The sequence below is a fragment of the Gopherus flavomarginatus genome, chromosome 2 (genome assembly GCF_025201925.1).
Source record: "Gopherus flavomarginatus isolate rGopFla2 chromosome 2, rGopFla2.mat.asm, whole genome shotgun sequence".
Taxonomy (NCBI): Eukaryota; Metazoa; Chordata; order Testudines; family Testudinidae; genus Gopherus; species Gopherus flavomarginatus.
Window position 1 is genome coordinate 16,181,536 of NC_066618.1, and position 27,147 is coordinate 16,208,682.

The window sequence follows — 27,147 nt, forward strand, 5'->3', positions numbered from 1 at the left end:
TTCATGCTAACCCACTGTATTACTGACAGGCCCTCTGGCTTTCTGCGGTTTCACAGCCATGAAACAAGCCAAGGAATCTACTATCAACTGTAAAATTATAGAACAGGAAATAAAAATTTTGAGTGGAATTTACAATTGAAAGAAACTTCTTTTAATAGAATGCAGCTGGCATGCTACATAGGGGTGCAGAAATGGTCATTCCTCAGTTTATTGTTTAGCTGCTACCATCTCTTTAATAACTCAGTATCAACTGGAGCAATAATTCACTGCCTCAATATCATTTAAGACCAATAAAACGATGTGCAATGATAACCAGGTCTAACAGAGTAAGAAAGGAGGAGAAAAGTACTGAGATAGAGACAATTATTCTTTTAGTTGTCAGGACATTGTATGCCAGTAAAATGTAAAAAAGAGAAAATAATTCACTATTGATACCCCTGCATGGAACCCAGGATCCCACTCTCCCTTGCACAGCTTTGCAAGCGGCATCTAGAAGAGCACTAGACAGCCCAAAAGAAGTGAACCTGTGGTTCACCATTCCACAGAAGCCAGCAGAGACAAACTTTCAAAAAGTGTCGCATCTCCCACTGGTATCATGTCCCTCGCTCCTTCCAGAGACATTGCGGCTGAGACAGATGTCACTGTGGACAGCTACTGGGGAGGCATGTTTCTTCACCCCTCCCATATCTCCCGGCAGCTCTGATTATAAAAACCAGAACACAGCTCTTTATCATTATATATCTTTTAAAACAAGGGGAAAACAGGTATCTCAAAGTTGAGCAAATGAGATCAGATCATCTGATTTTAAATTGACTGGCTTAATATTTCTGATCAGGACTTGTTTGATCACTAAGATTTTCCAGTTCTGTTAATAATTAAATAATATGCTGGTATGTAATATGCCACTATGTAGCATAATCATTTCCATTATTACTGTTGCTGATGTCTGGTTCTCCAATACCCTTTTAGCTGGAAGCTAGTAATTTTGGTAGTTTCCAAGAGTTTAAATAAAAGCTTTAAAGCCTTGATGTCTGCAGTTATGGTGTGTGATGCTGTATGACTGAAGTATGACCATTCATATCCTTGATATCGCCACTGCAACAAATCTTGTACAAAGTATATCATCTAAAGTGTCAATGGAAAAGCTATGATTTGCTAAGTATGATTATCCAATTATATGTATGTATCCTTTTTTTATCTGAAGTTATAAATATTGACTATGTACTGGCATCATACATATATGCTGTACTCCTGGGTAAAACGCACCAGGTAAAATCTAAAATGAAGCCAGACAGCTTTGCGTTGATGACCCATTAAAGACACTTAACTCTCACAATGGGACACAGAAAAAACTCATTCCACCAAGATGTTTCTTCCTACAGATGCCTCAGCCTCAGGCCTGGTCTACACTGGGGGAGGGGGGGTGTCTATGTAAGATACGCAACTTCAGCTATAGCTGAAGTTGACATATCTTATTCTGACTCACCTTCCGTCCTCACAGTGCAGGACGGCCGCGGCTTCCCCGTTGACTCCGCTACTGCTGCTCGCTCCGGTGGAGTTCTGGAGTCGACGGGGAGCGTGTTCGGGGATCAATATATAGCATCTTGACGAGACGCGATATATCGATCCCTGATAAATCGATCGCTACCCGCCGATATGGCGGGTAGTCTGGACGTACCCTCAGCTACCACCTGTGAATCAGGAAGCCACGTAAGGACATGAGGTATGCTCATGTGAACCTGGACTCCATCTTGTGCCAGTAATTTTCCACAAACTGGGTTATGAGCTTTGTTTGAAATCAAAAATTTCCAGGCCCATGGCCAAGAGTATAAAAGACCCATTTTGCCTCTTTCCTGCTCTGATTCTCTGGACTGTGAATTTACAACTAAAAGGAGCATATTGAACTGTGGACCGAGGACCTTCCAATACTTTGGAAGTTACCTGAGAAACTTTACAAGCCAGCAGTCTGTAATATCAGTGCTACAAACCAGATATAAGAATATTGCCACTATTGTATGTATATGACCTATTTACCATTTTAACTCTTTTTTTTTAATTAATAAACCTTTAGATTTTAGTTACTAGAGGACTGGCAGCAGCATGATGATTATTGGGTAAGATTTGAGTTATATATTGACCTCACTAAGTGGCTGAACTCTTGAAATTAGAAGGACCTTATATGTGATTAAATTGGTTTTCAATAACACTCCTCAGAGAGTCCAGTGTCTGGGAGGTGAGATAAGGGCTGGAATGCCTAAGGAGACTGCATTTCTGACTTCTTTGTAGCCAGTGTGGTGAGACAGAAGTTTACTTTTGTTACTGGCTTGGTATAATCTAATGACAGAATAACCACCAGTCTGGTGTGAGTCTGCCCTATTTCTCAACAGCTTGTCCTGAATATGGCATTCTCAGTTGTGACCCACTCAGGCACAGTGACATGGTCAATCCAACTTATTATGCAACACGCCAACAGACTAAATGAATGCAGAAGAAATCTGTACATAGTTGAAGTTAGTGGAGGTAGAAGGTATTTAGATCCTAGACAGCTACAACTAAGTTACTATTGTACAAGATTCTTGCTGCATTATACTGTTCATTTATTACATGATATGAAGTTATATGTAAAAAGCTGTAATAGAGCTCCAGTTTTATGGAACTCCAGATGGGAACAAATTGCCTTTAATGGAAAATTAGAAGTCCCTAAGACAAGTTCTTTCCTTGATTTACATGAACTATGTGGCTTTGTTGCCCAACTGGTTACTTAGCCATGTGACCCCACAAAACACAAGTTTCCTGTTTTGAGGGAATTGTAGAACTTCAGACAATGCATGTGTGGTGAAAACTGGCTCTAGTAAGCATTATTTCTAATTAGGACCCTTTGGCTGTTCACACTGGAAGTTATCAGTAAAGATGTGTGTGCCTTTCATAAACAATTGCTGATCAATATTAAAAATCAGGCAGGAACGGATTTTTCTGATGTTTTCCAAACAGAGAAAATAACTTCATTCACATTTTTCCAAATAGCACGTTGTTGGAAATAAGGACTATTTTGTCAATATTACCAGTCAGAACCCAAATGACCAACATTGGCATTAAACCCAAGTTATAACACTTTCTATCGTTGAAAGGTGAGTTTTTCCTCTCTGCATGTATGTGATTGGGGAAATTTACTCTTTTATGGGTCTGAATATAGTGATCACTCAGATATTGTATCATTACAGAAACAGAGATCTCCCCAAATCAATCCTAGTGCCTCCCAAGTTACAAGTACATCCATTTTGTTGGCAAAAATATAATAATAATAACCATTTTTAAAACATACAGAAAATGAAATGAAATTGAAAATGATGAAATTCCAAAGCTACTCACCTGGTTTGCCCCAGCAGTTGGTGTAACAACTAATCTAGGCTCTGGTGCTAATTTCACTACCTCTACCAAGGACACACTTGTTTCTGCCACAAGCCCTGCAGAGAGAATCACAATACTGATCAATTCTCAAAAATAAGATGAGGGATGTGCCTCGACTCACTGGCAAATTAATACTTTATATTGATCCTCCCAAGCTGGGTCAGCATTCAAAAGTGAAGGATAAATGGCAAAGGTCTTACATTCCAATGCACTAATCTGGAAAGTGGAGACTCTGAGATTGAGTTTTTGGTCAGTCATTCAATTTGTACCTTATGGTGGGACAGCCGCAGAGATGCAGTTTCAACAATATCAGTAATCATTTATGAACACCAATAATACAGTAAGCAGCAGTGGAAATATGCAGAAGGAAAGGATCAAGGACAAAGTGTAACCAAAATAAAAAGCACAGCTAGAAAGATAGGAATGAGATGTGAAAACTGTATCAAGAAAATGTGTACTACAAATACTCATAGACTCATAGACTCATAGGTCAGAAGGGACCAATATGATCATGTAGTCTGACCTCCTGCACAAGGCAGGCCACAGAACCCTACCCATCCACTTTTATAACAGTTTTAACACTTTTAAACACTTTTATTAAACTATGATGATATATGAGGCAGCTGAACAGTCACAGGGAATCCCACTACTACAGCATTCTCCCTTACAGAGTAAGCTACAGCATTTCAGGTATTGTTTGTTATTCCTGCCAAACAACCTAGACTAACCACGGAATACTGTATTTGTAGATATAAATTATAAAGTTGTTAAGGGGCCCTTGTCATCAATATTTCATTTATATTAGCAAGTCTTCATTTTTACACATTTCCTCTGCTCAGCCAGAGGAGTGAGCCAGCTGAACGGCATCAATCAAAAATGCCACTGAAAAAACACACAACATGCCTCGGGGGTGGGGGGGGTGGAAGAGGCGGTGTTGGGCAGCAGCATACTTTCAGATACTATACTGACAGAGGGAATCCCCATCTTCTGGCCATATGAAATAGCTGCATAAATCTGAAAGAAGGCTGTGAACCTCAAACTGTAGTCAAGGGCAAAGAATCCAGCATGTAATGGAAAAGTTCAGGATAATTTTGAAGTATAGGATACATTCTGAGTAAAACAGAGGAAAGATTTGGGGATTTGGTCCCTAAAGCGTAAAAATGTCCTCAGCATGCTTCACTCCTACTTATAGTCTGGTGCTGCTATTTCCACTCTCCTAAATGCTTTGTTGTTGGCACCATTGCATCTTCTTTGGAAACAAAGTGGTGGAAGCATATTTTGCGTGTTAAAATGACTGACTCCGGTTCTCTGCTGCACAGAGTTTCTGCTTTGTCTTCAGACCTGTGAGTGCAGTCAATGTGGGTGTACCATGTAGCTGAAGGCAGAATTTGCTTCTGAAAATGAAACCTGGATGCTTTTGTGATGATCTGTACTGTCTTCACTATGCTTCTGTTTCAATGTAATGACCCTGCATGACCCTGGACACAGGCTGTCCACTGCTAAAACGTCTAATTGAGGCCTATGGGAATTTTGCCTGAGTAAGGACTTGTCCCACAGCTTTGAACTTGTTTAACAGTAAAATAGCCAGGAAATGATGCTATTAAAGCATTCCAAAACACCTGAAGAAGAAAGACCTTCCTGGGATTCAATATCATTAAACCTCTGAGAACCTGTTATTAACATACAAGTTTTTGCATCAATACACAAATTAATTGACACCTTTACTTTCAGGACTTTGGTTGTTGCATTACAACTGGTGATGTACTGCAGTAAATGAAATGACTGAACAAGAGATTTATGCATTCACAACATGAAGCGTACACAGCTTGAATGTGGAGCACAGCACAGCTTGTATATGGTGATAGATGGTTTGTCATTTAAAAATGCCAAGATTTACACAGAAGATTTATTTTAATGTCATCCGTTTGGGCAGTATTTATTACTAGGCTGGTTTTCTCTAACTCCTTTCCCCTTCCTTTGTGGGTTCAGTCAGGAGAGGGGAACTTTAATTAACAACTAGGTATCTGTTGGTGGAGGATCAGCGCATCAAGGCTGCACATCCTTCCCAGCAAACCTCATCCACTTCCAGAGATGTACCTGCCACCTGTCCAGGTCACATTCCTGTCTGAGAGGAGGTTGCTGCAGTTTGTGCTGCTGTATCCTACATTCCCCTCTGCCACTGGGAGCCCCAGCCTAAATTCTGCTGCAAGAAGTGAGAGTGAGTGAAACCCTAAAAATTCACTTTTATTCTTACTGGGCATGATCCAAAACCCACTGATGTCAATGGAAATACTCCGTTTGACATCACTGTGCTATGGATCTGGTCCTATGCTTTATATACCCCTCACTTTTTTTCAGAAACTTTAACCATGGATATTGGGTGCATGAAAATTAAATGTTCAGGTTCCTCAGAGGACTTTTCTTTACAGCCTTACCATGAATTGCTCTGTAAGCACATCCTAAACAAGCAGAGTTGGCGGTGTCAATAGTATACACTGGTGCGCTAAACACATCAGACAGGACCTGGGAAATATAAAAGCATTTGTTACACATGACTGTGAAACATAGGGCAGTAAATAATTCCTTATAATTGCTGAGGCAAGCAAATGGTTCCTGCACATGATAGCCAAATGTCTGTGCAGGTAACAGTTACCTCTGGGGTCAATGTATACTGACCCTTTTCATGTGACGTACTAACCTTTGGCAAACCTTACCCAGGTCAGGTGACTGGGGCCAGGAAATAAAGATACATTTCTTACAGTGTTGTCATTTCTTTATTACAAAGGTTCAGTATGTGGTCATTATATCTCCAGCAAGTTCACAGAGTCAGCCCCCAAGACTTTTAAGGGGCAGATACGTTCACTCCTGAACCAAGAAATGCAGGGCCAGATTCTCTGCTTCACCAAGTTTATGCTCAGCAAAGTAGAAGGAAGGAGAGGAGAAGTGAAGGCGTTGACTGTAACTCCCCAATTCTCTGCTCAGACATGACCAAGGCTAGAGCAGCCTGGTGGCCCAGAGCATTTCAGCTACTCTTCCTCTCTCTCCCCAACACGGCCCTTGTGTTGGGGTCTACAGGGAGGGGTGTATAGGAGTCATGTGACCCTAACAGTATCCCAGTGCAAGAGGACAGGGGGCTAAGTGGTATCCCATAGTGAGTTTCAGCTGGCCAGACCAGTTCAGTGTACACCAACTCACTAATGTTATAACCTGTATTTAAATAGGTATAATGTAAGACATCAATAGTAAGCTAATAACATACTGATCATTAATATTATTGCGTGGTGTATGCACAGATGACAAATTCAAAATTACACACATATTGTGAATTATGTTCTTAAAGCGTGTCTGCTGGGCAGGGCTGAAATTACGCCACTCAAGACAAAGTAATGTGGTTTTGCCACCTCGAAGGTACTTCCAAGGTGCATTAAGAGATAATGGAAATGCAATTTACATAAAAGATAAACAGAACTATCAAGGCAACAAGAGAAGGAGATAATCACTCAGCATCATGGTGCAGGGAGGAGATTGCAGAAAACAGATTAATTGGCATTTTAGCAAACACCAGCAGAGGAAACCAGAACGAAGCTTCCTTCCCCAAAAGACCCTACATAGCCTTCCTTACAGCTTGACTGGACTTTGCTTTAGGATAACCTTCAGAAGAATCCATTGTAAAGGTTCACTGCACTATAAAAGAGAGGGGCAAAAAGCCCCAAGTTATCTTCCACCTAACGAGATAAAGGAACCAAGCTCTTTGGACTTTGTGGAAGATTCTGACCTGAATGATGGTCAGCCATCTTGCTTGAAGGTAGATTGGTAAGGAAACTACCTTGAATAAAGGCTGTAGCTTGTATTAAGCCTTAGCTACTAGAAAGTGTTTTCACTTTTATTTGCTTGTACCCATATCTAACTCTATCCCTTACTTGAACTCATTTAAAATCCTATCTTCTGTTGTTAATAAACTCGTTTTACTTTTAATCTAAACCAAGCCAGTGCTGTGGTTCCTTCAGGTAGCATTGTAAAGTAAGCATTTCTAAGTATCCATCTATATCAAGCATCACATGAAACTCTATTTTAGGGGTCAAATGGAAAATTAATCAAGACATCCTTTCCATGGCTTGGTGATTGAATTTAAGCTTATTCATAAATTCATATATATAACAAATAATTTAGAATGTGTGATTTCTTCCTCGTGAGTGACTTCAAAAGTAACAGATAGAACTTTTCAATGTAAAAAATAAAGAACAAATATTTCACCACGTTTCATGAAGTCATTCATCAAGAGTCAAAGATGTAAAAGGAAAAACTCCTTAGTGTAGATATTAAGGACTATATTCTAAAACAAGAAAATAGAAAGGAGCATAAACTCTGGCAAATCAAGTGTCAAAGTATAATTAGGCAGGCCTAAGTCACCAGATGGTATTCACCCAAGAGTTCTGATGGAACTCAAATATGAAATTTCAGAACTACTAACTGTGGTGTGTAACCTATCACTTAAATCAGCTTCTGTACCAGATGACTGGAGGACAGTTAATGTGACACCAATTTTTTAAAAAGGTGCCAGAGATGATCGTGGCAACTACAGGCTAGGAAGTCTAACTTCAGTACTAGGCAAATTGGTTGAAACTATAGTAATGACCAGAATTATTAGACACATAGAGGAACGTGATTTGTCAGGGAAGAGTCAACACAGCATCTATAAAGGGAAACCATGCCCCACCAATCTATTAGATTTCTTCAAGGGGGTCAAAACATGTGGACAAGAGTAATCTAGTGGATACAGTGTACTTGGACTTTAAAAAAGCCTTTGACAAGGTCTCTCACCAATGGCTCTTATGCAAAGTAAGCAGTCATAGGAAAGGCAGAAGGGCCTCTCATGGATCAGTAACTGGTTAAAAGACAGGAAACAATGGCCAGGAATAAATGGTCCATTTTCAGAATGGAGAAAGGTAAATAGCAGTGTCCCCCACGGATCTGTACTGGGACCACTGCTGTTCAACATATTCATAAATGATCTGCAAAAAAGGAATAGACAGCTAGAAGGCAAATTTTGCAGATGATACTAAATTACTCACGATCGTTTAAGTCCAAAGCAACTGCGAAGAGCTAGAAAATCTAAGTGAAAAACAACTGAAGACAGTTGGCAGTTTTTCAAAGAGACATTATTAAGGGCAGAAGAGTAAACTATCCCACTGTGTAGGAAAGATAGGAAGTATGGAAAGAGACCAGCCTGGCTTAACCAGGAGATCTCCAATGATCTAAAAAAAAAAAAAAGAGTCCTACAAAAAGTGGAAACTAAGTCAAATTACAAAGGATGAATATAAACAAATAACACAAGTATGAAGGGACAAAATTAGAAAGGTTAAGGCACAAAACAAGATCAAAGAATCATAGACTATCAGGGTTGGAAGGGACCTCAGGAGGTCATCTAGTCCAACCCCCTGCTCAAAGCAGGACCAATCCCCAGACAGATTTTTGCCCCAGATCAAACTAGCTAGAGATATAAAAGGTAACAAGAAAAAAATCTACAAATACATTAGAAGCAAGAGGAAGACCAAGGACAAGGTATGCCTGTTACTTAGTGAGGAGGGAAAAACAATAACAGAAAATCTGGAAATGGCAGAGGTGCTTAATGACTTCTTTATTTCAGTTTTCACCAAGAAGATTGGTGGTTATTGGACGTCTAACATAGTGAATGCCAGTGAAAATGAGGTAGGATCAGAGGCTAAAATAGGGAAAGAACAAGTTTAAAAATTACTTAGACAAGTTAGATGTCTTCAAGTCACCAGAGCCTGATGAAATGCATCCTAGAATATTCAAGGAGCTGACTGAGGAGATATCTGAGCCATTCATGATTATCTTTGAAAAGTCATGGAAGACAGGAGAGATTCCAGAAAACTGGAAAAGGGCAAATATAGTGACAATCTATAAAAAGGGAAATAAGGACAACCCAGGGAATTACAGACCAATCAGCTTAACTTCTGTACCCGGAAAGATAATGGAACAAATAATTAAGAAATCAATTAGCAAACATCTAGAAGATAACAAAGTGATAAGTAACAGTCAGCATGGATTTGTCAAGACCAAATTGTGTCATACTAACCAGATAGCTTTCTTTGACCAGGTAACAAGCTGTGTGAATGGGGGGAAGTGGCAGATGTGGTGAATCTTGATTTTAGTAAGGCTTTTGATACTGTCTCACATGACCTTCTCATAAACAAACTACGGAAATGCAACCTAGATGGAGCTACTATAAGGGGGGTGCATAACTGGTTGTAAAATTGTTCTCAGAGAGTAGTTATCTGTGGTTCCCAGTCATGCTAGAAGGGCATAATGAATGGGGTCCCTCAACAAGGGCAAATGCAAAGTACTCCACTTACGAAGGAACAGTCAGTTGCACACATAAATAACAGGAAATGACTGCCTAGAAAGGAGTACGGCAGAAAGTGATCTGAGGGTCATAATGGATCACAAGCTAAATATAAGTCAACAAAGTAACACTGTTGCAAAAAAAGTTACAGAAAAGGGCCACAGAAATAATTAGGCATATGGAACAACTTCCATATGAAGAGAGATTATAAAACTGGGACTGTTCAGTTTGTAAAAGAGACAACAAAGGGGGAATATGATAAAGGTCTATAAAACCATGAATGGAGTGCAGAAAATGAATAAGGAAATGTTATTTATTCTTCCACATAACACAGGAACCAGGGGTCACCCAATGAAATTAATAGGCAGCAGGCTTAAACAAACAAACAGTCAACCCGTGGAAGATGACCAGATGTCCCTATTTGGGGTCACTATTTGGGGCTTTTTCTTATATAGGTGCCTATTACCCCCACCCCATCCCGACTTTTCACACTTGCTGTCTGGTCACCCTACGTGGAACTCATTGCCAGGGGATGTTGTGAAGCCCAAATTTGTAACTAAATTCAAAAAAGAATTAGCTAAATTCATGGAGGATAGGTCCATCAATGGCTATTAGCCAAGATGGTCAGGGATGCAATCTCATACTCTGTCCGTAGGCCTCTAACTTCCAGATGGTGGGACTGGATGACAAGGGATGGATCACTTGATGATTGCCCGGTTCTGTTCATTCTCTTTGGAGCATCTGGCATTGGCCACCGTCAGAAGACAGGATACTGGGATAAATGAACACCTTGTCTGACCCAGTATGGTCATTCTTATGTTCTTAACAGATATTCCTGAGTGTTACCTTTGGTATGTACAAAATGAGGGATTGTGAATACAGGTTATTAAGTGACAGCTTTCTATAGCCCCAGAATAAATTATCCAAAAGCGATAACAATAATTTGAAAATACACTGTTTCCTGAGGTTTTGATTAAATTTTAAAGGCTCTAATTAACCAGTGATTAAATTAAAGGAATGGCATTATTCTGATCATATTATTCTAAGGCACTTCTAACAAGCTTTAATAGCAGTTTTATTATACTTAAACTGCAAGTTCTGTAACTTTATTTCCCCCTTTCTAAGTTTGTTTCACTGTGTACAAATGTATTGTGAAAAACATCTAGCTTCTTGCCTAGATATAACAGTGAGGAGGCTCTACAAATGGCTCCTGGGTGTAGATATAGCTTTAGAAATTAAGGTTTCACTCCCACTAAATGTATTGGACCAAGTTCAACCCTGGTGTTGCCTTAGTGGAATTACACGAGCACGGATCCATCTGGCCCATAGTTTTTATCTTCCTTATGTCAAGTTATTGACTAGAATAACCAGAGCAGATACAACAGACAAAGAGAAATAACAGCAACAAGCAACATGTGTCAATTTTTTTCTCTTGTCCCAATCCACTTTAAACCCTATTGTTATACAAAACTGAGAAAAGGGATTCTCGATGACTCGGGAAATATGGAGTCTTTCACTTCTGAGTCATGAGCTCAAATCTGGATCAATTCCGTAATGACCAAGACTGTGATGGGCTGTACAAACCCCGCATCAGGCAAAACTGCCTATACAACAACTTTAGGCTCAGGCAGCCTTGCCTCGCCACCCCTGGGAGGCATGCTAGTCTTGCAGGAGCCCAGTTCAGAAGGTCCCAGCCCTGGGAAGTGGACAGGCCTCTCTTCACTGGCTCCCAGGAAGGGAGGATGAAGCTAGCAGAGGCTTCCTAAAAACACTGTGCAATAGCTCTGAGGACACTGAAAAGAGGGAGGCCAGGGACACGTTTGGACTATTTCTGTGTTGTGCTTTTCCTTTGTTACCTTTCCTCTGAGGCCTGAAAGTGGTTGGGGAAGAAGGCCTAGAGGCAGACTGCAGTAGGTAGAAGCCCAGGGAAGAAGCAGGAGGTCTGAAGAAGCAGATCTTAATAGCCTGCTACAGGGGCCCTAGGCTGAAACCCAGGATAGAAGGATGGACTTGGTTGTCCTATAGGCCACCAGCGAAAGGACTGGTGAAAGCCCCAGACAAGGGCCATAAGGTCTAGTGGGCCTACAGTCAGGCTGGAGCCCTGGCACAAGGCCGCCAGACTATATTTAGACAAGACTCTCACCTCGAAAGTGGTGAGAGTAAACCATGGGCTGGCCAGAGAGTTGAGTCACAAGACAAAGGTGACACCCAGCAGACACCAATGGTGTGTCACCGAGATGACAGCGAGGAAAACCCTAATGCTGACGCACCAAGCCACAAAGTGGCACATTGGCTGGTGAGTCATTTTGTCACAAAGACCTTTGTAGTCTCAAAGCTGTTCTGTGGTAGGTGTGAAATAAATGAGCAAGACCAGTCCAGTTCCTACTGGACAACTGTCCCTGTCACAAATACTACTACCACAACTAGCTCTAATTATCAATCTCAGGAGAGAGGCTGATGACTAAATGGGCCAGGGAGACTAAACTACTTTCTCATCACCTAGAGGTGGTCCCTTCACAATAGCACTGAAGTGCATTGGTGAGGCAGTATGCAATAGTTTGGACTGATACTGCCTATGCTGTGTGTGTCCTGTGGATGAATAGAGGACTTCAGCCTCCAGCACTCCCATAGACATTATGACTGAGATTTTCAAAGGTGTTCAGCATTGGCCTAACTCTGCTCTCATTGAAATTAATGGCCCAATGTTGAACATTTTTTAAAATCTCACCTTAAATGCACTCTTACTAACAACTCTTTGGTTTGGTTGCTGAAATTGTGTGACTTAAGTTATGAGACTTGGAGGTCATCAGCATTTCAGATACTTTCACAAAACTAGTCAATTGTAAATACTCTTCAGAGAACTCAATTTGAAATTAGCATTGGATTAACCTGTAAAACATGAGGAGAAAATTATTATAATTTTGTTAACACGTTCCACGCAATATCTCAAAATTTGAAAAATAGCTCTTAAAATCTCAAATACTCTCAATCTTATGTGCAGCTATAGAGGCGGCACTCAGTACACCAATATAAAACTCTACTGCCAAAGCTGTTAATATCCAGTGCAATGTAATTTTCTTAACAAACTCAGCAGTCTACACTTACCTGTAAGATTTCTTTATTATATGATGCTCCACCAGTGGCCAAAATCCTTGTTCTTGGCACTACAAGGCAATAGAAAGGTCAGTTAAATAAGTATAATCAAGATATATGCTATTTAATTTGGCAATTAGTGCACGCAAGTGGGAATAAGATGACATGGTTTATCACTGACTTTACCAGTGGCTTACTGTGTGACTCTGGACAAATCCATAACCTCCCTCGGCCTCAATTTTGCCAGCAGTAAAACTGAGGATAGTGCTGCTTAGCCACTGTTATAAAGCATGTTACAATCCATGGATAAAAAAGACAATATAAATAATGTAACTCTAATATCACTGTGGTACCAAAATCAGTAAGTTCTACTGAAAAGGGATACAGTAACAAAGGAAAGATGCTATTATGCTACAGTTTTGATCTGAGGTCAGCCTCAGTTTGGATCTCAGTTATGTGTGTGCAAACTGACAAACAACTTACAAAATCAGCAAAATTCTCAAAACACATCTCTTTGTTATGTTCATAATCACTAATCAGCGAAATCGTGGCAAACGCCATCTGCCTGAATGATAAGAATGTGTTCCAAAGAATAATAATTAGGGAGGTACTAACACATTCTGATAAAATAGTCTTTCTGAACCTTCACCCAAAACAGGAAAGAACGGTTACTTACCTTGTAATAACTGTGACTCTCCACACATATTTCACTTTTGGTGCATACGTGCCACATGCATGCAACACAGCAGTTTCCGTGCAGGCCATGCCTGCACTGAGTTCCCTCTCATTTCCCATAGATGAGAGCATAAAGGGCAGGACTCAGGTCCTTTGCTAATAAGAATCCCTCACCAGCAGGACACTGATCAGTGGGGATGAAAGGCAAGATTCAGAATCTGAGTGGACAACCCATCTGGAAGAATCACAGTTACTGTAAAGTAAATAATTGTTCTTTCTTCTTCCAGTGATTGTCCACACAGTTTCTACTCTTGGTGACTACCAAGCTGTAACCCAGTGCTAGGAGTGCTAGGAGGCAGAGGTCCATTTCAAGAGTGACTGTAGGATACCTAACTGAACTAGCAACTACACTGAAAGCTTGTACCAAAGAATAATGAGTACTAATGGTCTGGATAAAACTTCACATGCTGATCTACATATCTCTGCTGTGGCGATGCTACCCAAGCAGGCTGTGGAGGCCAGTTACCTGAACTCTGGTGGAATGAATTCTAATCTGTCCAGGTGGCTCTCTTAGCCAAACCAGAGCAACTCCTGACACAGTCAAAGACCCTCTTCATCTCTGTGAAGACACAGCCTGCCCCTTACCCCTTTCAGCAAATGTAGAGAAGAGTCCAGGTGTACACCTGAATGGACTGGTCCCATTCAAGTAAAAGGATAACGCTCTCACAACATCCAACATGTGAAGTCTCATTTCACTTGCTGTGGAATGTGGTTAAGAGCTACAGGGCTCTACCTTGCAGCCATGGGAGAGAAGAAGGAACTGAGTGAAAACTATGGCTGCCCTGTCCTTTATGTACATTGCTATGCAGAGCAAGAGGACACTGTGAGCACAGGCATAGCCCCCAACAGACACGGCTGTTGAAAATAATCCAATCTTATGCTCATGTGCACCAAGAGCAGAATCTGTGTGGACAATCTCTTGAAGAACTGAGCCCATACCTTTTGGGATATTAAAAATAGCATCCTATTCATCTTTGAATCAACGTTTCAAGAAATGCCTCCTTCTCTTCATTAATAATTCACTCACTGTCCTGAGTCTTGTCATTTGTTTTTATGCTTGTCAGAGCACAGAATCTGTCTTTATGTCCATAACCCAAATTCAGCAAAGTACTTAAGCATATTAAGTAGTAGAGCTGGTTGCAAATTTCACAATTAAATAGTTTTTCATTGAAAAATGCCAATTTCTCTAAACCAAAACTTTTTTTGTCAGTTTCAACAAAAGTATTGTTGGAAAGCTCTCTCAGGCTTAGGATGCGATTTCTGGTCAAAATGAGAACAAGGGACTAGCCCACCTCAGACAGCCTGCTGGTCAGGACACTCACCTGGAATGGGGGAGACCTAGATTTAAGTCCCTTGCCCTCAACAGGCAGAGCAGGGACCCAACTCCAGGTGAGTGCCCTGCCCATGCGGCTATTCTGGATATGCTCTATGGCTTTTCACATACAATTTCAGAAGGTCTTAGTTTCATCCCAATGCAGAATGGGAACATTTTTGAAACCTTAAAAATTTTCAACAGATAGGAAAACCATTTCCTGCCCAGATGTTGTGGATAGTCCCATTGACTTCAAAAAGACTATTCATATGCTTGAAGCTAGGCAAATATTTAAATATCATTGCTGCAGTAGTGCCCATGTTTGTAATGCGCAGCGTGAATTTATGGAAGTAGATGTTTTGTAATAATCAATAGTAACTACTAAAGTGTTCGGTACTGTTAAATGCTATAATGCTGAAGACCCCTCCCAAAGAGATATTTCACTGATTACATCTATATTATATCAGCCTCAATTTGGCTTGAGCTGAAGACAAAACACAATGGAAAAGGTGGTCAAACAGCTCTGAGGCTACAAACAACTATTTATATTCTACCTTTTAGAGAATCTGTAGTCAAATCCCTGACCATAAAAAACAACAACAAAGTGAAGATGTAGATTGCATAGGGTTCTCATGCAATTTCTGAACCTACAGTGACTTGCTCAGGTAGAGACTTTATGACACTGCCAAAGCACTGCAAAGAGAACCTCACTTTACCAACACATTAATCTTATTTTCCTTTTTGGTGCATATTCAGTGATGCACAAATTGTGTTTTAAAAGCCATTAAGATCTCTGTCAATGTCAGTAAACAAATCAACCAAATGGCAGAGCGATTCCGCAGGGGAAACAAGTTTCAATTATACCTACATAGAGTGACAGATCCCTGCCAAGATTATCAAAACAACGTAATGCAGAAACAAGTGAAAAATAACCAATAAACCACTGTGCCTGGAAACAAATCTGAACTCTTTATGGTTTGCCTATTAGTTGAATTTCTCTTTTCCTACACTTTGTTTTGGGCATGATATTCTCAAAAAGGCATCACATCCAAGATGAAAGCACCGCATTTGAAAGTCATCCTGCAAAACAGACAGAAGTGAAAAACAAAAATACGTTTATCTCACTTTGCCGCACAACAGTGACCAATTCAAAGAATGAGACTGGCTTCTGCCTCCAGCCACATGGGGAATGCATCACACAGTGCCACTATACCAAGGTCAGGGAAGAACAATGTAGAACATAAAGGTGCTAAGGGCAAATAGTAGGAGTCCAAATGAAAATTACAACCACTTCTTGGGTAAATTGCTTCTTTCAACTACTTCTACCCATGCACACTCCAGCCCTTTGTCCTTTTATATGCTTTTGTTATGCATGCATCCAGCTTTGGATCACTGTAATAATATAGGAATATGGTGCTGTATATTTTAAATTAGCCAAGGTAAACATTGGGCTACAACTTGCTTGTTTTGTGCATTCTCCAGATTTGTATTAAGTGACTTCAGTGTCCATACAGAAGACAATTCTTCTGTGTTGGCTCAGGGTCTCGTGGCCATCATGACTCATCACTGAGTTACCTTTGCAACTGAGCCTGCTCAAATGCAATAAGTCATCAATTACCCACAGGGTTCAGCCAATCCACAGGTGAGGTTCCATTCTTTTGATCCCAAGGCAGGTATATAGGCTCCTCAGAGAAACGGTTTCTCCAGTCTGCTCATCACTAACTGGCCAGGAACATTCCCCCTGCCAGTAGTTTCAACAGACTAACTTTGTTCCTGCTCCAGTCCATGCCTGTTCCCATGCCAGCCAGACCCTATTCCAGCTTTCATCTGCTTCTGCCTCACCTGGCAACTCTGATCATTTCAGCAGATTGCCATTTTCATGCTTGGTCACGCAACTGAGATGGAAACCTTTGTCACGTCTGCTACTGAGACGTTGGAGTTAATTCAGTGCCTCCAGAACCAACGTGTCCAGCTCCAACTGGAGAACATCCTCTCTGCTCACAGATCCCGACAACCCCAGTACTCCCAGTGCGGCCAGATGCAATACCTTTAGAACAAGGCCTGAAGGCCCTGCTACCAGGGAAGTTGGATGGGAACTACCTGAAGTTCTGCACGTTCCTCAACCAATGCCATCTGTTTTTCCTGATGTGCACTGAGATGTAACCCACTAATCAGGCCAAAGTGGGACTTGTTATCAGTTTATTGACTGGTGAAGCTCTAGACTGCACCTTTCCTCTCCTAGAACAGTCAAGCCAGGTCCGCTGCAATTTTGACAAGTTCCTCCATGCCGTCTCACTCATATTTGATGGTCCAAACCATACTAATACCACCATTTGTGTTTGGGGGTTATTTGCTGTGTGCTGAGCTTGTGTTTGTCAGTCTGCTTGGTTGGTTGGTTGGTTGAAGGACCGTGTGCTGTGGCTGGCAGTTGGAGGCTGTGAGCTTCAAAGGAAGGTTTGAATGCTAGAAGTCTCTGGTAATTGGCTGAGCCTTAATCAGTGGGTGGGGCATTCACACAGGCCAGGGCTTTATAAAGCCACACACAAGTGACCAGGGAGCTTTGTGAACAGAGGTTTCTAGCTTTCAAACCTTCCTTGGACTTCTCTATTTCAAAGAGTTCTCTCAGGTCTCCTTGGTCTATAGTTGATCTATAGACTCTAAACCAATGTAATGTATGGAGTGAAGTTTAGAGAGCATGTGGCACTCATCAGAATGTTTCTAGTAATTGACAGCCTGGTAAATTCTAGGTATCTCCAACAAAGTCTGATCTACTTGTCTATCTATATCACAGCAAGATGGATCAAAGTAAAATCTGCTTGCCTGCTTTTGTGGAGGCAGATCTGTATATGGACAGTGCGGAGGCAAAGACTACCCTTCTTGGGTTTCAGCAACTTACGCTCATTGAGGAGTTGGGGGTTTCAAGAGAATAGGTCTGAAAAATCCTGAGTTTGATAACTTTTAGGTTATGGTTCATCTCTTCTCTCAGCCTCTCTTCTAAAGGTGGGGTGTCTGGATTGGTATTCATTTTAAGGATTGTTCTTTTTTTAACTTGTACAAACTGTGTATTTTAGTGAATGATATACATGTAATTAGGTACATGTTATAAATAACCACCCATCCAATCATTTATGTACAAAGAGGCACAAAGACATCATTCATCCATCATTATCAACTGTTTTCAGCTGACTGGTTAAACTTCTCAAGGGCTGCCATCTATCCCTTATGGCAGTGCACAAAAGGTACTTAAATGCAGTGCTGCTGAAATAACCTAACAACTGTAACAAACATAATGCATGGATTAAATTTTTTGACTGTTCATGGAATTGGTTTAAACATCTTTTTAATTAAAGCCACATCTACAGTACACAAACTAAACTGATGTGCAGAATTGTAGCTTTTTAGAGGGTTGATACACAATGTTTTCTCCTACTATGTGTGTGCTAGCACTGCTAGGTGTAATGTGAGATCTATGAAAAGAAGGGGACACATCTGCTACACATATCTTATCTGCTGTAAGAAACGTATTGGCTTTGTTTTAATATTGGTTAAAACAGTAATGCCTGTAGAAAATAGGAAGAAAGAAGCAAAGATAACATCAGTTTACTGATGCAATAGGTAGAAGTGACACATACTTTCCTATACAAGTTCTGTCTGAATCTATCTACTTTGAATGGAATCCTACTCTGCCTAAGGAATGCCCTCGCAGATCTCAAACCTCTAGCTGTCATCTCAAAGGGCAGGGACCTATGTCCCTTCTCTCTGCAGACTGGGGTTTAAGGCCACAGTCCCCTTACACTCACTGTTAGTCTTTAAGGTACCACCAGACTCCTTGTTGTTTTTGTGGATACAGACTAACACGGCTACCTCCTGATACTTTACACTCACTGTGATTCTCTCCAAACAGGTCTCACTGAGCATCTAGCCTCTACACTTTGCTTTGTGTCCAAGGGCTATGACCAATGACTATAAGTAACCCAAATCACTTTTTCAAAGCAGAGTACAATTATTTAAGGACAAAAGCATACAGAGAAAAAATATAGAACAAAATAAATGTCAAAACACATACTAAATGTGCCAGAAGTGACCCATTTTCCACACAGGGGAGTCTGGCAGGCTGAAGTTCTTCTAGCCCTCCAGCAGATTTGGGACCAAAGAGCAGGTCCTTTTATTGAAACAAATAGAAGGCTTCTCTGTCAGGATAAATTCAGCCTTTTAAAACAGAACTCTTGCTTTGTCTCCCAGCTTCCTGAAAACAGGTAAACCCACCCAGCCACAGCCCTTTCTTCCCCAAAAGGCTGGGTATCTGCATAACCAGCTTTCGGATTTTGCATTAATTATCTTCTAGTGATTCCAGATTCCAAGGGAAATCCACCAGTGAGCCAGATACATATAAATACATACAACATGTATGGATACAGAAGGTTGTGAATATTCTAAAGGCTCACATTTTCTGGCCCATTTGAATACAATGGTCTGTGAAGAGCTCATGCTTTCAAAGCTGGTTCAAACATTCAGATAACATTCATAATATTAAATACAATAGTCTCAAGACAGGCCTGTGTTCATTATATCTGTCACAGTGAGCAGATCATTGAATTAACTATCACAAATATGTACAGTGGGCCTAATCCAAAAGCCATGGAAGTCTATGGAAATATTCCTGTTGACTTCAGTAGTCTTTGGATATCAGGTCCTATTTTAATCGTGGCATAATAATGTGTCCAAATCTGTCCTAAATTATGCTCATGAGATCTTAATGAAGTCAGAGGGCAGAATATGATCCAACATTTTTAAGTTTAAAACCAAATTCAATTCCTGAATATAAATTTCAGTTAGGCTTAGATTCAGTTTGCACCCCAAATTCCACACCCACAGTGTCATTTGAAACTCTGGAGAAGACAGTTTCCTTTCTTTGGACCAAGTAGTTTAGCATATCTACACATTCTAAAGGTTTTATGGAGTTGGAACTTTCTTCTCATTCATGGCTGGGCCCCTAAATAAAATAGCATGATGAAACAAGCATTCAAGGTGCAATACCACCTCATTCCAGCAACAAATGTGGTTGCAAATAACTGCAATTTATGATTTACAAGTAAAGGAAAAAATCAATCCATCCTTTATTTCCCTAATTAAACCTCAAAATCTGCAATTTAAAGAAAACAAACAAAAACCATGAGTTTATATTTCTATTATTTTGTCTGATTTACAAAACAAACCCTTGAGAATTGTTCCTACTTATAAATCCACATACACCACCTCCAAAAATCATGTTTGTCTTTCTTATTATTACATAGTTTGCAAAATTAATCTCACGCTCTTTAGTGAATAGTTCATGGCTTCCCCTTGCCACGTACGTTAAAGCTTGATCACACGCAAGGTACCAAGTGCCCCTTTGTGCCCCTCCAGAAGGTACTCAGCAGCTTATAGAGTCAGATCCTTAGTCACAAGCATTTCTGCCAGACTGTGGTATAGCACAGCTTCATATATTCCATCAGTTGTGAATGCTTTAACTCACAATAAAGAGAAAATACTGCTGCAAAACAGGTTTTACTGCAATTTAGCTCTAACTGAATGGGGCATGGATGGCACTAACTGGAATAGCCAAGTTCTGGATCTGGTAAACTAGTACAAACGATCGGCCCAAAATGATTCCAAACCCTGGTTTAAAGACAAATGGATAGAATTCTGTCATCCCTGCAATACTAAAAAGCAAAAATTGAAAAGCTATGTCAAAAGCTATTTAAAAATGTTATTTCTTTTATTTCAAAATGGTAACCACACTACTCTGGAGAAAACATGGGAAGAATGAACAAGTGCATCTACTTCAAAATTTTGCAAAGCGGTCACTTGGTCTACAGTTAACCTCTTCATTAAGCACTACAAGGTGGATCTTCTATCTTCTCCTTTGGCAGGAAGGTGCTGCTGAAGGTGGCCCAAAAATAACAGACTTCTGAGCAAGCTCCCAAAAAGAGGGTTACTTCTTTCCTACCAAATTTTTTTTAATAACCTTTCCTATATCTGTCCACTGTTTGCTACTTCCTACACATCTAGAATTGTGGTAGACGCTGAGCTATATAATGGGAAATTTCTTACTGATAATTTCCTTTCTGCTAGCAGCATCTCCCACAATTATACCTATCCTGGATGGCTCCTGAGCCAAAGCACTGATATTAAGTGGAATTGTTACCATATGACCATCTTTCTTGGTATAATGTAGATACATACAGTAACTCCTTGCTTAACATTGTAGTTATGTTCCTGAAAAATGCTACTTTAAGCGAAATGATGTTAAATGAATCCAATTTCCCCGTAAGAATTAATGTAAATGGAGGGTTAGGTTCCAGGGAATTTTTTTTTTTGCCAGACAAAAGACTATATTTTATTTTATACACACACATATATACACTGTATATGTTTTAAACAAACAATTTAATACTGTACACAGCAATGATGATTGTGAAGCTTGGTTGAGGTGGTGGAATCAGAGGGTAGAAGAGGTGGGATATTTCCCAGGGAATGCCTTACTGCTAAATGATAAACTAGCACGTGGCTGAGCCCTCAAGGGTTAACACACTGTTGTTAATGTAGCCTCACACTCTACAAGGCAACATGAATGGAGGGAGGGGAGACAGCATGGTAGAGAGACAGATAGAGACACACACTCTGTGAGAGAGAGACATGCATTGCCCCTTTAAGTACGTTAACTCCAATCTTAAGTACTCTGCCTTCTTAAGTAGATCAGCAAGTTGAGACAGCAGCTGTTGCCAGTAAGCTCCCTCCGTCCTGAGCCCTGTCGTGTCCCCCCCTGCTCTGTGGAGATGGGATATAGAAGCAGGGGGCAGGAGGGAGGGGAGGGGGAAACCCTAACATTAGCACCCCTTTTCCCACCCTTGCACAGCAAGCAGGAGGCTCCTGGGAGCAGCTTCAAGGCAGAGGACAGGAGCAGCACACAGCATTGGGGGGAGGGACAGCTGAACAGTCTGTCAATTGATAGCCTGCTGGGCGGCTGCCGCACAGGGAACTTAGGGGAGTGGGGAGCTGATAGGGGGAGTTGACGGGGGGGGGAGGCTGCTGGTCCACCCTGGTTCCAAGCCCCCACCAGATAGCTCCAATGGGCTGCTCTTCCTGCAAGCAGTAGACAAAGCAGGCGGCTGCCAAACAACGTAATAAGGGAGCACTGCACAACTTTAAACAAGCATGTTCTCTAACTGATCAGCAAAGTAACAACGAAACAATGTTAACCAGGACGACTTTAAGTGAGGAGTTATTGTAGTTATTTTGTCATCTCTGAAATATTTGTTAATAGTGATGTTATGCAAATTTTACAGCATGGGAATAATTCATCTAGCACCAAGCAGGAGCAGAGGGGGCACGGCCTCACTATACGGTGCCAGAACACAGATTCATCTCTGTGAGCTGCAGAGGGAGGAGATCAACCCAGATGTCCAAAATTGTGGGTGATGCCACTAGCAGAAAGGAAATTATCAGTAAGAAATTTTCCATTCTCTGTGATCTTTCTCTGTTTGAGGCACAAATTTGACAGAATATTTTGATGAAGCCAGGGCTGCATTCCTATGCTAAAGATAAAAAATATGGATCTCAGCTGGCCAGAAGGGAATATTAGTACCTTCTAGCATTCTAGTCCAACTTCCTGAACAACAAAAGTTTCAGAATTTCATCCAGTGATTTCTACATTTAGCCCAATAATTTGAGGATGAACTACAGTATACATTTTAGAAAGAGATTTAGTGTTGATTTAAATACACAAAGTGATGGAGAACTTATCAGATACTTTGATAATCTGTGCTAGCGGTTAATTACACCTGCTGTTAAAGAATTGCACCTTCTTTCCAGTTTGAGTGTTGTGACTTCAACTTCCAGCCACTGGATCTTGCCATTGCTTTATCTCTGTTAGATTAATTATCATTCTAATACCAAGCATCCTCTCCCTGCATAAATACATCTAGACCATGACTAATTTGCTTCTTAGCCTTCTTTTTGATAAGCTAAATAGATTGAGCTCCTTTTGTCATTGTAAGGCATGTTTTCCAGACCACGAATCATTGGTGGTTAGAGTTGGTGGTGTCCCACCTATTTCTAGTAGACATATGTCTGTGCCATAAACAGTGTCATGCCCCAATCTGTGCATGTCCTATTGAAATCTATGGAAGTTGATCACGCACTGTACTTCCAGTTAAGAAGTCAATGATCAAATTGACATGGAACTACAAATTTCTCATTAATGGCATTGGAGTGTAGCCCTGGCTTCATAAAGATATTCTATCAAAATGAGAAACGTATGCTTCAGTCTGAGTGAGAAAAGTCATGTTGAATGTACAGATCATTATAATTCTTGTATATATACACACAAGGGACACAAAATATTCCAGAAGTCTTGTTGCCTACTTGCCAGTATACAATTATTGTTTTTGAAACTGCTGATTTGCTTCTTTAAAAAAACATTATAACATTTAACATTGCATTATTTTAAAAAAATCTATTTTATTTTTCTCATATAGAGGCATATTCAGCCCGGTGAAACTCACAAGAGAAATAAAATTAATACTGGCACACATACATATAGCATCTTCCTACAGGGATTTCAAGGCATTGCATGAAGATAGGAAAATTGGGAAAAGTGAAGCACAGAGAAGTTAAAGGACTTTGCCCAATGTCACACAATAAGTCAGTGGAAGAATCATGAATAGAACCCAGGTCTCCTGTTTCTGTCCTCTAATGGCTACAGTACAAAACCATGAGGTTCTACAACAGCTAATCTGCAGGGCTTGTGCTACCTGGAGAAGGTATTCCATAAGGAAATGGGAAAAAACAGACCCAGCTTCAGTTTCCTAAAACCATAAATCTAACTGAAAAGATTCACAATGGAAATGGCCTGAGCTTGAACACCAGATCTAGAGGGTGAAGGTAGAGAACATACATCAGAGAAATTTAGATTCAGATCTAATTCCAGTGCAAAACATTGTGGTTCTCCACTACAGGTGAAACTGGAACAACAAATCCAGGAACAATTCTAAACTCTGGGAAAAGTTCAAATTGGGATCCAATTTGGAATCTAAACTTCATTACTTGAGTCTATATCAAATTTGCACAAACATCTGCAAACCAAAGCCTCTGTGTTTCCCCCATTTCAAGTCTTTGATTGTTGTGACAGGCATACTTATCAATATACCAAAGACTAAAGAAAAGACAAAAAAGGTTCTGATCCAGGTGCTCAGACTTTTATTTGATCGGGGTGGTCAAGATTCAGTCCAATGTGTGGACAAGATGCAGAATACAAGGCTTCAGAATGAGCAGCTTAGAATGTTACAGGACTCAATTATTTTCCATTAGTTATCTGTAAACCTCAATTTCCTAATTCAATATTTCTGATGTAAGCAATTTGAAAGAATATAAAAAAGATAACCTCCTCGGCCTAATCACGATGAGCTCACCAAGGCAAACTGCCACTGACTGAAAGAGAAACAGTTGCTTGCAGAAAGCAAGGTCAAGTAAAAAAGGGAATCTATTCATTTGTTTTCCTATTTAAACAAAAAAGTTCCATATGAAGCACCAAAGATGGAGGCAGCACCACTGGGCAAGCAAACGTATTAAGATGGAAACATTCTTTCTCTGCTTTTGGACAATGTGATTGCAGAGCCATTGGCCATTATCTTTGAAAACTCATGGTGATCGAGGGAGGGCCCGGATGACTGGAAAAAGGCTAATGTAGTGCCCATCTTTAAAAAAGGGAAGAAGGAGGATCGGGGGAACTAGAGGCCAGTCAGCCTCACTTCAGTCCCTGGAAAAATCATGGAGCAGGTCTCCAAGGAATCAATTCTGAAGCACTTAGAGGAGAGGAAATGATCAGGAACAGTCAGAATGGATTCACCAAGGGCAAGTTATGCCTGGCTAACCTAATTGCCTTCTGTGATGAGATAACTGGCTCTGTGGATGAGGGGAAAGCAGTGGATGTGTTATTCTTTGACTTTAGCAAAGCTTTTGATACGGTCTCCCACAGTATTCTTGCAAGAAAGTTAAAGAAGTATGGGCTGGATAAATGGACTATAAGGTGGGTAGAAAGCTGGCTAGATCATCAGGCTCAACAGGTAGTGATCAATGGTTCCATGTCTAGTGGCAGTCGGTATGAAGTGGAGTGCCCCAAGGGTCAGTTCTGGGGCTGGGTTTGTTCAATATCTTCATTAATGAGCTGGAGGATGGCGTGGACTGCACTCTCAGCAAGTTTGCAGATAACACTAAACTGGGAGGAGTGGTAAATACGCTGGAGGGTAGGGATAGGATACAGAGGGACCTAGACAAATGAGAGGACTGGGCCAAAAGAAATCTGATGAGGTTCAACAAGGACAAGTGCAGAGTCGTGCACTTAAGACGGAAGAATCCCATGCACCGCTACAGATTACGGACCAAATGGCTAGGGCAGCAGTTCTGCAGAAAAGGACCTGGGGTGTAGCAGGGTGAGCACCCGCTCCAGCCCTGAAGGGGTTGGAAAAGCCCAGGAGAGGGCTGGGGAAGGGAGCAAAGGCCTGGCTGATTGGGGGAAGTGGCTGCAGCTGAGGCCACGTCCCAAACAGACTAACCAGGCCTTATAAGAAGGCCAGGGCAGCCAGAAGCTCAGGACTCTCTCTCTCTGCTTGTAGAGAGAGAAGGGCCTGGCTACTAGAGAGCTCAGTACGGTACTGGGAGTAGAGCGGGGCTGGGGGGAGGCTAGAGGAGCTGGGGAGCTCTGGCCTAGGAAAGCCCCAGGCTGTGGGCCTAGCTGAGGGCCTAAGACCAGTTCCGGGGCTGCAGAGGGGCAGCCCAGCTATGGAGAGAGGCAGCAGGTCCAACCCAACCAGTCTGCCCCAGGGAGTGCGGCTAGACAGTGACTGGCAATATCCTTACATTGAGGCAAGGTGGGGTTAATGGGTGGGGGTTCCCCTGGGTGGGAAGACCCAGAGTGTGGGGATACTGCCAGGGGGGCAGCAACCCAGAGAAAGGGGCACCAGGGTCCTGAGAGGGACATGGAGGCAAGCAGTAAGGCGGATCACCAGCCTGCAGGGGGTGCTCCAGGACGCTGGAAGAGCTAATTCCCATGGACAACCAGCAGGAGGCACCACAGGGGTGAGTCCACTCCCTTACAAGAGGTTACAGTGGACGAGAAGCTAGATATGAGTCAACAGTGTGCCCTTCTTGCCAAGAAGGCTAATAGCATTTTGGGCTGTATAAGTAGGGGTATTGCCAGATCAAGGGATGTGATCGTTCCCCTCTGTTCAACTTTGGTGAGGCCTCATCGGGAGTACTGTCAAGTTTTGGGCCCCACACTACAAGAAGGATGTGGAAAAACTGGAAACAGTCCAGTGGAGGGCAACAAAAATAATTAGGGGGCTAGAGCACATGATTTATGAGGAGAGGCTGAGGGAATTGGGATTGTTTAGTCTGCAGAAGAGGAGAATGAGGGGGGATTTGATAGCTTCTTTCAGCTACCTGAAAGGGAGTTCCAAAGAGGATGGATCTAGACTGTTCTCATTGGTGGCAAATGATAGAACAAGGAGTAATAGTCTCAAGTTGCAGTGGGGGAGGTTTAGGTTGAATATTAGGAAAAACTTTTTTCACTAGGAGGGTGGTGAAGCACTGGAATGGGTAACCTAGGGAGATGGTGGAATCTCCTTCCTTAGAGGTTTTTAAGGTCAGGTTTGACAAAGCCCTGGCTGGGATGATTTAGTTGGAGATTGGTCCTGCTCTGAGCAGGGGGTTAGACTAGATGACCTCCTGAGGTCCCTTCCAACCCTGTAATTCTATGAATGCAGGGAATATATTGATAGCATAGCACAGTGTTCAACTCTTCACTAACCTGCTATGTGACCATGGGCAAGTCACTTCACTTCTCTGTGCGTCTATGTGTACATACAGCACCTAGTATAGGAGAGTTCCGATCTTGGTTGGACCCATGAGAAACTGCTGTTCTACACAAACACACACACACACACACACACACACACACACACACACACACACACCCCTTCTCTTTGAAAGTGAATTTTTAACAAGGATCTCTTGTGGTCCCCAGGAACTCGCTCCATCCCATTACAGATAAAATTAAGACCCGTTGATGGGTATGATGTTTTTAATTTAACTGAAAAATAAAGAATCACAGACTATAGGTAGAATTTTTTTTTTTTAAAGAATAGCTCTATGTCAGGATTAAACTGTTCTCACTCTCAGTGTATCTTAACAG

At 41.3% G+C, this 27,147-nt stretch overlaps 1 protein-coding gene across 9 annotated transcripts in view; it reads right to left on the reverse strand.

Annotated features, from left to right (window-relative positions):
* XYLB (xylulokinase) overlaps nt 1-27,147 on the reverse strand; it is a 144,923-nt gene that overhangs the window by 12,206 nt on the left and 105,570 nt on the right. For 8 of the 9 annotated variants that reach the window (XM_050941541.1, XM_050941535.1, XM_050941540.1 and 5 more), the window contains 3 exons: nt 12,881-12,939; nt 5,844-5,931; nt 3,370-3,464 (listed from right to left, as the gene is read on the reverse strand). In XM_050941541.1, coding sequence (XP_050797498.1) covers nt 3,370-3,464; nt 5,844-5,931; nt 12,881-12,939 — 242 coding nt within the window. Of the gene's footprint in view, nt 1-1,486; nt 1,692-3,369; nt 3,465-5,843; nt 5,932-12,880; nt 12,940-27,147 lie in introns of those variants that run through there. The other variant, XM_050941536.1, reaches the window with a different exon arrangement.